Raw genomic sequence first — 15,459 nt, 5'->3', positions numbered from 1 at the left:
CTCTTCCTGTGTTCTGAGTTCATGGGTGTGGGTTCCAGATCCCTGGCTGTTTGCAAGGTAGCCCCATGTCTTCCTATTTCTGACTCATCAGTAGCCCTGAGGTCCTTTCCCTGGAAGGGAGGAGTCAGGTGTGTACTGTGAGTTGGGGGAAGACTCCTGCCCATTCCGCAGCGTTGAGGCAGGTACTGGGATTCTCCTGAGGAGGATCCTTTTAGGTGAATCGTCCTCCCGACCTTTTCTGGCTTGCCCAGGTAGGCAATGGGCAAAGGCTTGGGGCAGCAGCTGGCCTGGCCCTCTTCCCCTAGACTGAGACTGTAGCCGGGCACTGCTCCCACTGTGGGTGTGGACAACCTGACTCCCTTCCCTCCATACCTAGGGCTTCTTCCGCCGCAGCATCCAGAAGAACATGGTGTACACGTGTCACCGGGACAAGAACTGCATCATCAACAAGGTGACCCGGAACCGCTGCCAGTACTGCCGGCTGCAGAAGTGCTTCGAAGTGGGCATGTCCAAAGAGTGTGAGTGCCATGGGGCAGGGGCCTCAGGTGCTCCTAAAGACCAAGGGAGCGGAGCTCTGTGAATGTGTGTGCACATGCATGGACACGCATGCTGCGGTGCACGGGCTCACGGTTGAGGGTGGTTTGTGTGTAGCTGCAAGGACCTGTTTGTAAGTCTGCCTGGCTGTGTGTCCAGGTGCAGGTCTGTGCTCCAGGAGCGTGTATGTGTAACTGTTCCTGTTTCTGCGCGTCTGGCTGTGTGTGCTTGCGTATGTGTGTGTGTATACTTGCTCCGGGATGGCTTTCTTCCAGGCCTTGCTTGGCCTTGGGGTGGGGCTCAGCGGCACAGTCAGTCCCTTCTGATTGTGAGTCTTAGGGGAGGGGCTTGAATTCTGAGGGGTGCTGGGCTGGACTTACTTGTGTATCGGGGGGTGGAGGGGCTGGCACAAGGATCCAAAGCCATTGTCTAGTTAAGCCTGGGATCCAGAGTTAGAAGAAAGAATTGGGACTTCTTAGATCCCAGAGGAAATGGGGTTTCCACTTTGGGCTCAGCTGAGGCCTGATGGAGGGAGGGAGGAAGGGAAAGGCTGGACAGGGAGACCCTCTTGTGTTGAATCATGGGTGTTGCCGTGGTGACCGGTGATTGATGATGTCAGAGATAAATGACGCTGACAGACGCCTCCTTGTCTGCGTGGCCGTTGCCATGGAGCCTGAGCCTTGGGGGATGGGATGGGGGAGGGGGCTGCAGGACCCCCTAGCCCTTTGTGGGGAGGGTAGTGGGGAGGGGGCACGGGAGAGATGGTTTTGACTGTTGCACCAAGAGCCCCAGACAGGAGTGGAGGGGACTGGAGGATCCTGCCACAGGAGTCTGGGGGTGCCTTGTCCTGAGCCCAGGAAGTGGTGGGTGCCCGCTGCAAGAGTGGGTGACAACTCAGACCCACAAGCCTGGAACCCTTCATTGAAAGGCTGTCACCTCCTCCTTCTTCTGGGTTTGTGCCACCTTCTGCTCTTTCCATGGCAGAAGGACCAGGGTGGGGACCCCCTCTCCCTCCCACCACCAACTCCCCCTCTCCCTCCCACCACCAGCTCCCCCTCTCCCGGCTGCTCTGTGCCCCGGAGCTGAGCAGCTGCCATTTCAATAGAATTAAAGCTTCCGAATGATAAACGTCTTGTCACAGCTGCAATTTTCTCTTCCCAAATTATCCCCCCACTCTCCCTCTCCCTCTCCCTTCTCTCCCCTGCACTTTATTGAATTTGCAGAATCGACATGAGTGATCTCCAAATTATGCCAGCTACCCCCTCCTCGCTACCCCCTCCCTGAGCCCCTCCCCCACCCTCCCTTCCTCCCGCGTCAGCAGCCGCCACCACTGGCCCTGTGAGTGATTGTGTGTCTGGGATAATCGGCTGGTAACGACCCCATCGCTTCTTTAAAGCCGAGTGGTGTGTGCGGCTCAGCGCCCCTGGTGATTTGTCAGCTCCCCAGCTAATGGGCCGAGAGATTCTCCCCGCCAGGCCCCTCACTCTCAGGCTGGGGAGCCCTACTCCCCGCCTACCCCAGGAGCTGCTTAGAGCCAGTCCCAAGGGACCCCCAGGGAGACTGCAGCTGGGAGGGCTGGGCGAGTGGAGGCGGGAGAAGGACCTTTGCGTGGGGGACAGCACACAGCCAGCTGCGGGGTGTGTGTGCAGGGCCACAGCTGTGCTCATGGGGCTCCTGGGCAGAACTTGATGTGTGGGTTGGGTGGGCATGGAGGGCTGGAGTGCGTGGCGATGTTTTGCCTGCTTGTGCACGCGTGCTGTGTGCGCATGCTTAAAGCTGGGGGTGACCTCCTCAGCAGCTGGTAGTTCTCTGTCAGGCTGGGGGTGGACGAGGCCCTGAGCAGCCTGCAGCTGCCCTCTAACCCCCTCTGCCTTCCACAGCTGTGAGAAACGACCGAAACAAGAAGAAGAAGGAGGTGCCCAAGCCCGAGTGCTCTGAGAGCTACACGCTGACGCCGGAGGTGGGGGAGCTCATTGAGAAGGTGCGCAAAGCGCACCAGGAAACCTTCCCTGCCCTCTGTCAGCTGGGCAAATACACTACGGTATGGCTTTCCCCGGCCTGCAGGGTGGGAGATGCCCAGGGCCACAGGGCCAGGACGGGCCCCTCTCGGACACCCCTTCTTGTGCCAGGCATTTCCTCTTCCCCTCTGGCTGGTTTGCTGCGTCCTTCCCTTCCCCTCTCTTCTCCCTCCCCAGCTGCCTCTTCCCAAGGAGCTCTCAGGAAGTTAAGGCCAGGTAGAGGGCAGGCCTGTGGGGGCTGGCAGAGCCAGGCCGAGAAGGGGTGCCATGGAGAGGAAGGCCCTCACTCTCCCTCCTCCCCCCAGAACAACAGCTCAGAACAACGTGTCTCTCTGGACATTGACCTCTGGGACAAGTTCAGTGAACTCTCCACCAAGTGCATCATTAAGACTGTGGAGTTCGCCAAGCAACTGCCAGGCTTCACCACCCTCACAATCGCCGACCAGATCACCCTCCTCAAGGCTGCCTGCCTGGACATCCTGGTGAGGGTCTGCACCCTGCCCCCCAGGACTGCCCCTGTACCCTGGGTGGATGTCCTTCCAGCCAGACAGCCACCCTCCTAAATGTCTGTCTGCAATCACCTGTCCAAATACCTGCCACCCAAATGTCTGCCCTTCCTCTCCCCATGTCCACATGTCCACCTGTCTCCCTGTCCACTCAGCCACCCAGCAACCAGATGTTCAGGAGCTCACCTGTTCACCATACACACATCCAGCCACCCATCCATCCAGCCATTTAGTTGGTAATAAAGATTCACCTAGGGGCCAGGTGCAGTGGCTCATACATGTAGTCCCAGCACTTTGGGAGACTGAGGCAGGAGGATCACTTGAGGCTGGAAGTTCAAGACCAGGCTGGGCAACATTGTGAGACCCTGTTTCTGCAAAAAATTAAAAAGATTCACCTAGGACCCTCTGGCCAATGCTTGAGCTGGGTGTCAGGAACCCAGCGGTGAATGCACCACCATCCCCTCTTGAACACCTTCCATGTGAGGCAACAGATAAGTCAACAGAGGTTGCAAAACTGTGATCAATGCTACCTGGAAATGGGGGGAGGGCTCATGACTGCTTGGGCCTGAAGGATGATGTCTCAGAGGAGGTGACATCTAGGGGTTTGTAGAAGGGGCAGGTGAGAGGGTAGCCCTAACTTAGGAGCAGGAAGTGAAAGACTTGTTGCTGTGAGGCCATGCTGAGCTCAGGAGACTGCCTGGTACTCGGTAAGCCCGAGGGTGGCAGTGGCTTGGGCTGGAGGCTGGATACAGGGGGTGGGGGCCGGAAGAGGCAGTGGGAACTGCAGTGTCCTCCCTGCTGTTCCTGACAAGGACTCAGTACACCTGTTCCCTCTTGGCCTACTCCAGGGTTGGGGACTTGGGATTTGATGAGGCTGTCATTTCTTTTTCTTTTTCTTTTTCTTTTTTTTTTTGAGACGGAGTTTCGCTCTTGTTACCCAGGCTGGAGTGCAATGGCGCGATCTCGGCTCACCGCAACCTCCGCCTCCTGGGTTCAGGCAATTCTCCTGCCTCAGCCTCCTGAGTAGCTGGGATTACAGGCAGGCGCCACCATGCCCAGCTAATTTTTTGTATTTTTAGTAGAGACGGGGTTTCACCATGTTGACCAGGATGGTCTCAATCTCTTGACCTCGTGACCTCGTGATCCACCCGCCTTGGCCTCCCAAAGTTCTTTTTTTTTTTTTGAGACAAGAATTTCACTCATGTCACCTAGGCTGGAGTGCAATGGTGCGATCTCGGCTCACTGCAACCTGCAACCTCCCCTTCCCGGGTTCAAGCGATTCACCTGCCTCAGCCTCCTGAGTAGGTGGGATTTTAGGCGCCTACCACCACGCCTGGCTAATTTTTCTAAATTTTTTGTAGAGATGGGGTTTCACCATATTGGCTAGGCTGGTCTTGAACTCCTGACCTCAGGTGATCCACCTGCCTCGGCCTCCAAAGTGCTGGGATTACAGGCATGAGCTATGTCGCCTGGCAGACTGTCATTTCCTTGTGGACGCCTCTGAATGTTGAGGCAGGTGATGGGTGGGAGGTATAGAGTGTTCTGCCTGCGGGGGCTCCCATCCGCACACCCCAGATGCAGGAGGCACAGTCTGGTTTCGAGCAACATGGTTCAAGCCCATACACATTTACTGAGTGCCTGTTACAGTGTGCCCCATCCTGAGAGCTGTAGGCAGCAGCCCAGTGCTCCTTAGCTCCTGGAAATTCTAGGTCCCCTCTAAGTTCTCTGTGTGGAGGCAGGATGCCTAGAGCTGCACCGTCCAGTACAGTAGCTGCTTGCCTCATGTGACTATTTAAATTTAAATTAATTAAAATTAAACTCAATTCAATTCCTCAATTGCATTAGCCACATTTCAAGTACTCAATAGTCGCATGTGGCTGGTGGCTGAGGTACTGGATGGTGCAGACATAGAACCTTTCCATCATTGTAGAAAATTCTGTCAGACAGCATTGCTCTGGCCACTGCCAGGTGGTCCTCCGGGAGTGCTGGTGCCGAGTGCTCCGAGTGGGTGAGGCTCAGTCCCTGAACCCGTGCATCCTCTGCACCCAGATCCTGCGGATCTGCACGCGGTACACGCCCGAGCAGGACACCATGACCTTCTCAGACGGGCTGACCCTGAACCGGACCCAGATGCACAACGCTGGCTTCGGTCCCCTCACCGACCTGGTCTTTGCCTTCGCCAACCAGCTGCTGCCCCTGGAGATGGATGATGCAGAGACAGGGCTGCTCAGCGCCATCTGCCTCATCTGTGGAGGTGGGCAAGGGGCCTGGGTCTGGGAGCTGAGCTGGGACGAGAGTGCAGCCCTGGGAGACTCTTCCAGGGAACTCTTTCAGGCCCCTCTAGAGGGCAGGGTCTGGTCTGCAGCTACACAGCAAGGGGGCTGTGCGGGGCCTGGACTCCTGTTCCCATTTTCTGGGCAACACCCCTTCTAGGGAAGTTAAGAGTTAGGGTTTGAGGGTCGAACCTTCCAGGGTCACCTCCTCTCCTGGCCGGTGTGTGACCTTGAACAGGTTGCTGAACTTCTGTGAGCTTCCGTTTCTGTACAGTGGGGACAGCAATGGTCTGTAGCTCATGAGGTTGATGGGAGGATTACGGTGGTAACAGAGACTGTGCAGGTGCCCAGAGCAAGCCCCAGTGTATGTTTGTTGCTATTCTATTCTTGTGATTTCTGCCATTTCATCTAGTTTCCAGAATAACAGGTGGGAGTGGGAGTCAACCTGGGAACCCTCCCCCTGTTTGGGGATGGCACTGCCCATTTAGGGTCCCATCCCACGAACTGGGATCATAGGGAGGGCTTTGGGCACCCCCCACCCTCAGCCCCCTTTTAAGGGCCTCTGTCCCCAACGGTAGTAGGGACCCCATTCCCTGCCCTGTGTGGGGAGGCGCCTGAGAGCTGCCCTCCTCTGTGGCCTGGGCAGGCACGCCCCCAGGTGGCCGAGGCTGGGGGTGCAGCTGTGTTCCCAGCTGCTCAGTGGGTGGCTCTGCTTCCTCAGACCGCCAGGACCTGGAGCAGCCAGACCGGGTGGACATGCTGCAGGAGCCGCTGCTGGAGGCGCTGAAGGTCTATGTGCGGAAGCGGAGGCCCAGCCGCCCCCACATGTTCCCCAAGATGCTGATGAAGATCACCGACCTGCGAAGCATCAGCGCCAAGGGTGAGGATCCCAGACCTGGAGGGGTGCTGGCCCCTGACACCTGGCCCAGGCCCCCACATCCAAGCCAACAACCTGCATCTTTGTGGAGGACGATGAGACACCTGCCCCATCTGTGTCTGGGCCGAGGTTCCCCAGTGACTGCATCGTGCCCAGGTGGCCTGCCTGTGTCACCTTTGTGTGGTAGTTCAGGTCATGGCTCTGGAACCAGACACGTGGGTGTGTGTCCTTGTGCGGGTCACTTAACTGCTCTGAGCCCGCAGTTTCCCTTCTGAGGGGTGGAAGGGAAACACATTAGTGTTTACAGAGGAGTCAGGATAATCCCTAACGCACAGAATAGAGGGAGGAAAGGCTCAGTGTCAAGCCCAGGCTGGCAGTCTGGCCCTAGAGCCCGAGTTCAGGACCACTTTGCCCCATTGCCACCAGCCTCTGGACTTGGGGGCTTAAGAGAGCTGGCTCATGTCAAAGAACGGAATTGCAAGAAAGATGCTAATATCAGTAGGATTGATCTTCTCACCTCGAGCCAGGCTTGCTGGGGCTGGGGTGGGAGGGCTGGCCCAGCATGCTGACCTCTGTCCCCTCCTTTCCTTCAGGGGCCGAGCGGGTGATCACGCTGAAGATGGAGATCCCGGGTTCCATGCCGCCTCTCATCCAGGAAATGCTAGAGAACTCAGAGGGCCTGGACACTCTGAGTGGACAGCCGGGGGCTGGGGGGCGGGACGGGGGTGGCCTGGCTCCCCCGCCAGGCAGCTGTAGCCCCAGCCTCAGCCCCAGCTCCAACAGAAGCAGCCCGGCCACCCACTCCCCGTGACTGCCCACGCCACATGGACACAGCCCTTGCCCTCCGCCCCGGCTTTTCTCTGCCTTTCTACCGACCATGTGACCCCTGCCAGCCCTGCCCCCACCTGTCCTCCTGGGCAGTACTGGGGACCTTCCCTAGGGGACAGGGAGGGAGGAGGCAGCGACTCCTTGGACAGAGGCCTGGGCCCTCAATGGACTGCTTGCTCCCACAGCCTGGGCGGATGTCAGAGGCCGAGGCTGGGGCCGGGAACTGAGTGAGGCCCCTGGTCCTGGGCCTCAGGATGGTTCCTGGGGGGCCTCGTGTTCATCAAGACACCCCTCTGCCCAGCTCACCACATCTTCATCACCAGCAAATGCCAGGACTTGGCTCCCCCATCCTCAGAACTCACAAGCCATTGCTCCCCAGCTGGGGAACCTCAGCCTTCCCCCTGCCTTGGTTGGTGACAGAGGGGGTGGGCCAGGGGCCGGGGGTTCCCCCTGTACATACCCTGCCGTACCAACCCCAGGTATTAATTCTCGCTGGTTTTGTTTTTATTTTAATTTTTTTTGGTTTTGATTTTTTTTAATAAGAATTTTCATTTTAAGCACATTTATACTGAAGGAATTTGTGCTGTGTATTGGGGGGAGCTGGATCCAGAGCTGGAGGGGGGTGGGTCCTGGGGGAGGGAGTGGCTCAGAAGGGGCCCCCACTCTCCTTTCATGTCCCTGTGCCCCCCAGTTCTCCTCAGCCTTTTCCTCCTCAGTTTTCTCTTTAAAACTGTGAAGTACTAACTTTCCAAGGCCTGCCTTCCCCTCCCTTTCGCTGGAGAAGCCACCAGCCCCTTTCTCCATCTGCCTGACCACTGGGTGTGGACGGTGGGGGACAGCCCTGGAAGGACAGGCTCCTGGCCTTGGCATCTGCCTGTACATGAGGCATGGAGTAGGGGCAGAGCAGGGGACCCAGCGGAGTTTTCCCAGACCTGGCTCTACCAAGAGCTGCCTCCCATCAGGGCCCACATCATCCAAGCTCCCAAGCCCCCACTGTGAAGGGGCTGGCCAGGGGCCTGAGCTGCCCCCACCCCCAGCCTCAGCCACCAGCACCCCCACAGGGCCCCCATACACACACGCACACACACACACACAAACACACTATGGACAGTAGATGGGCCGACACACACTTGGCCTGAGTTCCTCCATTTCCCTGGCCTGCCCCCCATCCCCCACCTGTCCCACTCCTGTGCCCCCTCCTTGCCCCGCAGGACGGGCCTACAGGGGGTCTCCCCTCGCCTCTGCACCGTCGGCTGGGGGAGCCAGCTCTGCCCTGACCTCCTCCACCCGGGGTTGGGACCCCTTCCCCTGGAGCCCACGGGTGCACCTGTTACTGTTGGGCTTTCCACTGAGATCTACTGGATAAAGAATAAAGTTCTATTTATTCTACACATGCCTCCAGCCTCGCTGCCTCTACCTGCTCCTCTTGGCGTCTGGGCTGGGGGCTTGGGATGGGTTTCCTCGTGCTCTGGGCCTGTGACGGTCAGGATGAGCACTGGGGCTGGGAGGCTGGCCAGGGCACCCCTCCAAGCTGCCTTCTGAGGCTCACCTTGTGCTGGGGTCTTTGGAGACACTGAGGAGACAGGCCTGCCCCTTGGGAAGGCCTCAGTCTGGGGATCCATACTGCCCATGTCACTGAGCCCCAGTCTGGGAGTGGGAGGGGAGAGGAGGAAAGCTCTCCCCACCTTCAGGGAATCCCTAATCTGAGGGAGGAAGCCGGACCCCACCCCTAGACATTTCTGGTCCTTAGGAAGCCAGAGGCTGGGTCCGGACTTGACCATCACAGCATGAGTGACAGATGGCACAGGAGCTGCGGTCAGGGATTCATAGAAACCTAAAAAGAGGCCAAGCACGGTGGCTCATGCTGGTAATCCCAGCACTTTGAGAGACCGAGGCGGGCAGATCACTTGAGGTCAGGAGTTCGAGACCAGCTTGACCAACATGAAACCCTATCTCTACTAAAAATGCAAGAAAATTAGCCGGGTGTGGTGGTGGGCACCTGTAATCCCAGCTACTCCGGAGGCTGAGGCAGGATAATTCCTTGAACCTGGGAGGCAGAGGTTGCAGAGAGCCGAGATCGCGCCACTGCACTCCAGCCTGGGCAACAGAGCAGGACTCAGCCTCAAAACAAACAAACAAGAAAGAAACCTAACAAAAACAGAGGATTGGGATGGAAGTTTAGGGGCCCAGCCCTCTGCCTCCAGAGGGGGTAAGGCTAATTTTGCTAGGCGCTGCCTGCCATTTCTACTTTAGCCACCAGATGGCGGGCAGCACCTTGCTTGACTCACAGGCTGCCCCAGGTCGGAGGCAACCATAGGGACCGAGGCGCTTTTCCTCCTGTAAATATTTTCTAATATCTTTACGAGTCTGAAATGAAATTTGACATACTGTACCTGTACACGTGATTTCACAAACCAATATGCTGTCACAACCATATTATAAAGGCTAAATCGAGGGGCAATGCTATGTGTTTCAGTACATTAATGCCTCTATTTTAAATGAATACATTTGGATTTAAAAGAAGAAGGTTGGAAGCCATTCTGTACAAGTAGCCCAGGAAAATTAAAGAGAATAAAAATCGACATGTTTGATCTATAATAAAACTATGCAAAAAAGGCCCAAACAAAACCCTTAATGTTTTACATGTAAAACAGGTTGTAGGCCCCGGTTTCTCACTTATGCCAATGTCCCAGTGGGACATTCTAAAGTTGTGCCTAAGGCCAGGTGCAGTGGCTCACCTGTAATCCCAGCACTTTGAGGCAGAGGCTGGTGGATTGCTTGAGTCCAGGAGTTCAAGACCAGCCTGGGCAACACGGTGAAACCTTGTCTCTACAAAAAATAAAAATAAAAAATTAGCCTAGCCTAGTGGCATGTGTCTGTGGTCCCAGCTACTTGAGGGGCTGGGATGGGAGAGTTGCTGGAGCCCTGGAGGTTGAGGCTGCAGTGAGCCATGATCATGCCGCTTCACTCTAGTCTGGTCAACAGAGGGAGACCTTGTGTCAACAAATGAAAAAATAAATAAGTTGTGCCTGGCAGGTTTTTATTTCGAGAAGATATCTTGACATCTGTAGCCCTTGCTCACTAAATGCCAACGAGGTCTCCCATGATTGTGAAAACAAAGCAGTGGACCCCTCATTTACAAACTCCCCTATGGGTAGCGCCTTTGCTGCTGGGAACCTCTGGGCTTGAGGTTGACCTCAGTGGTCGACAGTTCACTGTTGCTGAGTTGCTCAGCTTCGGCACCAATGTGAAGATCTGACTAGGTTGTGGGGGCTGTCCTGTGCACTGTGGGATGCTCAGGAACATCTCCCACCTTCTGCCATGAAATCCTAGTGGTGCTGCTGCCCTACCCCAGTTGTAACACCCAAATGTGACTCCAGACATTGCCAAATGTCCCCTAGGGGGCAAAATCACCCCCAATTGAGATCCACTGCTGTGGAGTGTGGTCCTCCAGGGCTGACCTGCTTTGCACTGAGCCAGGGCCCATCCTCCACAGGGAGACTGAGCTGGAAGGTGATCGGGATGGCACCTGCGCAGGGCTGCAACAGGCTTGACAGGCCTATGGGAGTGCAGGGCGGAGGCACTGAACCAGGCCTAGGGCAGGGCTCAGAAGCCTTCCTGGAAGAGGTTGTCCTTCTCAGCTAAATCTTTTTTTTTTTTTTTGAGATGGAGTCTTGCCCTGTCACCCAGACTGGAGTGCAAATGGCATCATCTCAGCTCACTACAACCTCTGCCTCCCAGGTTCAAGTGATTTTCCTGCCTCAGCCTCCCAAGTAGCTGGAGTTACAGGCGCGAGCTACCATGCCTGGCTCATTTTTTGTATGGTAGAGATGGGGTTTCACCATGTTGGCCAGGCTGGTCTCGAACTCCTGACCTCATGATCCACCCACCTCGGCCTCACAAAGTGCTGGAATTACAGGCGTGAGCCATGGCACCCAGGCAGCTAAATCTCTTTTAAATTTAATTTAATTTTATTTATTTTAAGTAATTTTTTTTATTTTGGGATGGAGTCTTGCTCTCTTGCCCAGGCTGGAGTACAATGGCATGATCTCGGGTCACTGCAACCTCTGCCTTCCTAGTTCAAGTGATTCTCCTGCCTCAGCCTCCCGAGTACCTGGGACTACAGGTGAGCACCGCAATACCTGGCTAATTTTTGTATTTTTAGTAGAGACGGGGTTTCACTATGTTGGCCAGGCTGGTCTTGAATTCCTGACCTCAAGCGATCTGCCCACCTTGGCCTCCCAAAGGGCTGGAATTACAGGTGTGAGCCACCCCACCTGGCCCCGTCTCAGCTAAATCTCGAGGAAAGAATTGGTTAGGCGGGTGCAGTTTTGTAAGACTTAGTATGAGAAAAAGAATGTAAACTATCTCCTTAATACTTTTTTTTTGAGACAGAGTTGCTCTTGTTGTCCAGGCTGGAGTGCAATAGCTTGACCTTGGTTCACTACAACCTCCAACTCCTGGGTTCAAGTGATTCTCCTGCCTCAGCATCCCAAGTAGCTGGGATTACAGGCATGCGCCACCAAGCCCAGATATTTTGTATTTTTGGTAGAGACAAGGTTTCTCCATGTTGGTCAGGCTGGTCTCCAACTCCTGACCTCAGGGGATCCGCCCGCCTCAGCCACCCAAAGTGCTGGAATTACAGGTGTGAGCCACCATGCCCAGACTAATACTTTTTAATTTCAATGAGGTGTTAACATGAAAATGTTTTGGATATACTGGGTTAAAGAAAACAGATGACTAAAATTAATTTCACTTGTTTCCTTTTACTTTTTAATGTGGCTAATGAAAAACCTGAAGCTCCATACGTGGCTCACATGCTGTTTCCATTGGATGACGCTGATGTTGAACATTACCTGACACATAGGTACTTGACAAATATTTGTTGAATGAATATACATCTTGGAAATAGCAGGACAGCCCCGTCTGAGTTTGTGTGGAGGGGTCTGGGCTATGGACACAGAACCTCATCAGAGAGACGGTGCCCCCCGTAGCATGGACAGTGCTTGGGCATGGCAGTGTGTAGGCCTGGGGACCCTTCGGTTTCTCATGCAACACATGTTTACTGAGCACATACTATGTGCCATGGAAGGGGAGGGAGCAATGCTATCCTGCAGGAGAAGTGCTCCCCCCCCCCAGGGAAGCCACAGGCATCCAGCTGTGTCGTAGGGTGGGGGCTACCAGGGAAGCCCTCTCCTTGAAGGTGTCTGTTTTCTTCCCAAGTGACAACAAAAAGTGGGTGGGCATTAGCTAGGGGAGGAGAAGACTGAAGGAAGCAGCGGCTGCTCTAGGCAAAGGAACAGCACGTTCAAACACTTGGCAGCAAAAGTGGGCCTGGTGCTTGTTAGGAACAGAAAATTCCCTATGGTTCTGAACACACCGGGAAGCCGGTGCTGTGGGGCTGGAGGCCTGACTGTCAAGGGCTTCAGAAGGAAGCCTCCTGAAGGCGAGGGACTCACCCTGAGGGCAGGGGCACACCCCCAGGGTTTAAGTGTGTGTGAGGGGTTTCAGAAAGACCTCTCACCACTGTGTGGGGCACACAAGGAGAGCTAAGAAAGGGAAGAAGGGGTATGTCAGGAACTCAGAAGGGCAGGGTGGGGTGATGGTGGGCAAACGCACAGTCTGATCGGCAGAACACAATGAGGCCTCCATGGTGCAGTCCGATGAAGGCCCCCGGATTTGTCACTTAGGTCCTGGGTGATCTTATGGATAACAGCCCACTAGGTGGTGAAGGGGGAGGGCAGACAGGAGGGGAGACACAGGACGGGGATGCCTACATAGGCAGCCGCTCTTCCAATGCCTGAAAGGAGGAAAAAGTGGGTGGTTGGAAGGGAAGGCAGGGCCGGGAGTGCGTGTGTTTTGGGAACTTTCTCCTGAGGACAGAAGGGACTTTCCCGTTCATAGCCTGGGGGAGCAGCAGTGGTGGGGAGGATGAAGATGGAGGAGGGAGGCATAACACAAGTCTGTGTTGTTCTCCGGCCTGCCTCCCACCCCTACCCCACCTCCACCTCCATGAAAGGGCCCAGCCCCCACCTCGACACAAGGCGGACAGGGAGGATGTGTTCATAGGCCCCTGAGGACTGAGGCCTGCCCGGGGAAGGGACGCCTCTCCTCTTCTTGTCTCCCTGGACAGGTCTCTCGGGAGGGGAGACAGACTTGGTCTGTCTCCTGCGCCCTGGCAGATAAGCTGGTTTAGGGTGAGCCATTGTGGCTGCTGCTGGCATCGGATCCTGGCCACCTCCGCAGGGCGTATCAGAGATCTCTCTCTCTCTCTCTCACACACACACACACACACACACGGAGGTCACGCAGGACGTCCACATGCGCACTAGTGAACAAGGATGTTTATGTGTCTAGGTGTGCACACAGCCCGTGCACGATGGACAGTGTGTGTGTGCGCACAATGGACTCACACAAAGCTCACAAGGATGTGTGTACACAGCTCTCACGGGGGCACACATGTGTCTGTGTGCATGTGCACACACACAGCTCACCGGGGGGTTACGTGGGTCTGTGTGCACGAGTGGGCTTCACGCAGGCTGTACACATGCGCGCACATGCGCGAGCACACACAGCTCACAGTGCGTATGTGTCCGTGTGTGCACGCTCACAGAGGGCCCACACGGGGAGGGGCACTCTCTGAACACGGAGAGTGCCTGAGAACGCTGGCATCAGTTGTTTTCGTCCCTAATAAAACCACCACCCTCCACCTTCCGCTCTGCTTTCCACCTCGGGTCCACTCTCGCGAAACTGGCCTCCTTCCTTTCCACCTGGACCTGCCTGAGTTCATCCTCCGCCCACAGCTCGGCCGGCCCCAGGTGCCGCAGGCAGCCGCTGAGAGGCGGTACGAGGCAAGAGCGCTGCGGCCTGCGGGCCGTCCCTACGGCTCGTCCCCTGCCGGGGCAGGTCCCGCGACAGCTCTGGCGGAAGCGGCTTCTGGCTTCTGCGGTGCGGGCTTAAGTGGCGGGGTCCGGCCCTCGCCGTCCAGCCCGCGCGAGGTAGGGCCCGCCGCTAAATGGCTAGGTCCCCGCGGCCGGTGGCCGGTGACGCCTTGCCGCGGCCGCTGCCTCCGTCGCGGTGGCTGGCGGGCGCCCGGTGCGCATAGGCGGGCGGGGCGCAGGGCTCGGGGTCGGGGCTCCGGGAGGGCAGGGCTGGCGGCGGCGGGAGTAGCTTCTGCGCCTCCTCGTGCGCACGGTTGCAGCGGTTGTGGCGTTCCTCGGCGCGCGGGCGGCCCTTCCAGAGCAGGTGGCCCAGCTCGGCCACGCTGAGCAGCGCCGACAGCAGCCCCACGGCGAAGTAGAAGAGCACGAAGACGGTCTTCTCGGTGGGCCGGCTCACGAAGCAGTCGACCGTGTGCGGGCAGGGCGGGCCGGCGCACGCAAAGTGCGGGGCCACGCGGAAGCCGTAGAGCAGCGCCTGGCCGCCCAGGAAGGTCAGCTCGGCCAGTAGGCGCAGCGCTACGCTCAGCAGGTAGCAGCGGCGCGCGCGGCGGGCGCGCAGGGCGCACGGCGCGCACTGGGCCTCGGGCCGCCCGAGGGCGCACGGCACCGCTGCCTCCGCGCTGCCCGCCTCCTTGCCGGCCCGGTGCATGGAGTAGACGACGAACAGCACCGGGGGCGCCGAGAGCAGCAGGATGTGGAAGAGCCAGAAGCGGTAGTGGGAGACCGGGAAGGCGCGGTCGTAGCAGGTCTGGCGACAGCCCGGCTGCAGCGTGTTGCACACGAACTCCTCTTGCTCGTCCTCGAACACGGCGCCGCCCACCGTGGCCAGCACCAGGATGCGGAATATCAGCATAACCACCAGCCAGAGGCGGCCCACGAGCGGCGACTGCAGCTGCACGGCGTCCAGGAGGGAGCCCAGGAACGCCCACTCCCCCATGGCGCTGGGGACGCGGGGCGGGGAGTCAGAGTCTGGGGCAGGTCAGGGACCCCCGCCCCTTCCACGACCATCGGGATGGGGGCCGTTGGGCCTTCTCTGACTTCAGGGTGAGTCATGGGGTGGGAGAGGCCCGCGTTTAGCAAGGAGACCAGTGTGAAAGGGAGGGCCACGGGAGGGCCCGAGGGGAGCAGGCGACGCTCAAGTATGGGTTCCCTTCTCTTTGGAGCCAATGAGTGCTGGGGAGGAGCCCCCATTTGCGTTTTAGCCGCCCCTCCGTGGGCCGTCGCGGTTCGACCCTGGGATCTTCAAGATCCCAGATTCTTAGGAAGGACCTTGGAGATCAGCTGGGCCAGCCCCAGACTTGCCTGGTGGAAGCAGAAACCCAGCGGTGCCCTTAGCTGTCAAGGATGCTGTGGGAAGAGTAGAGCCTCGAACCCCGGCCTCCAGACCCAATTTGGTGGCCCTGGGAGAGGGGAGAGTGGCAGAGGCAGCCAGACCATTTCTTTCTCGGCCCACTGTTTCTCTCACCATTTTGACTGTAGTGA

General features: G+C 57.4%; 2 protein-coding genes across 5 annotated transcripts in view; one reads left to right on the top strand and one right to left on the bottom strand.

Moving 5' to 3' along the window:
• The window catches only part of RARA (retinoic acid receptor alpha), a 46,926-nt gene extending 39,337 nt beyond the window's left edge, over positions 1-7,589 (top strand). For all 4 annotated transcript variants that reach the window (XM_012452019.2, XM_012452021.2, XM_012452022.2 and 1 more), the window contains 6 exons: positions 377-518; positions 2,415-2,575; positions 2,858-3,034; positions 5,108-5,312; positions 6,053-6,211; positions 6,802-7,589. In XM_012452019.2, the coding sequence (XP_012307442.1) occupies positions 377-518; positions 2,415-2,575; positions 2,858-3,034; positions 5,108-5,312; positions 6,053-6,211; positions 6,802-7,019 (1,062 nt within the window). In that variant the 3' untranslated portion in view covers positions 7,020-7,589. The remainder of the gene's footprint in view (positions 1-376; positions 519-2,414; positions 2,576-2,857; positions 3,035-5,107; positions 5,313-6,052; positions 6,212-6,801) is intronic.
• A 6,458-nt stretch (positions 7,590-14,047) lies between these two features.
• Positions 14,048-14,914, bottom strand: GJD3 (gap junction protein delta 3). The gene has a single exon (XM_012452024.2). The coding sequence runs from the start codon at positions 14,912-14,914 to the stop codon at positions 14,048-14,050; it is 867 nt and encodes a 288-aa protein (XP_012307447.2).
• Positions 14,915-15,459: the final 545 nt, after the last annotated feature.

The sequence above is a fragment of the Aotus nancymaae genome, unplaced genomic scaffold (genome assembly GCF_030222135.1).
Source record: "Aotus nancymaae isolate 86718 unplaced genomic scaffold, 86718_ANA_hifiasm-v0.15.2.pri h1tg000089l, whole genome shotgun sequence".
Classification (NCBI taxonomy): Eukaryota; Metazoa; Chordata; class Mammalia; order Primates; family Aotidae; genus Aotus; species Aotus nancymaae.
This window is presented reverse-complemented; position numbering and strand designations above follow the sequence as displayed.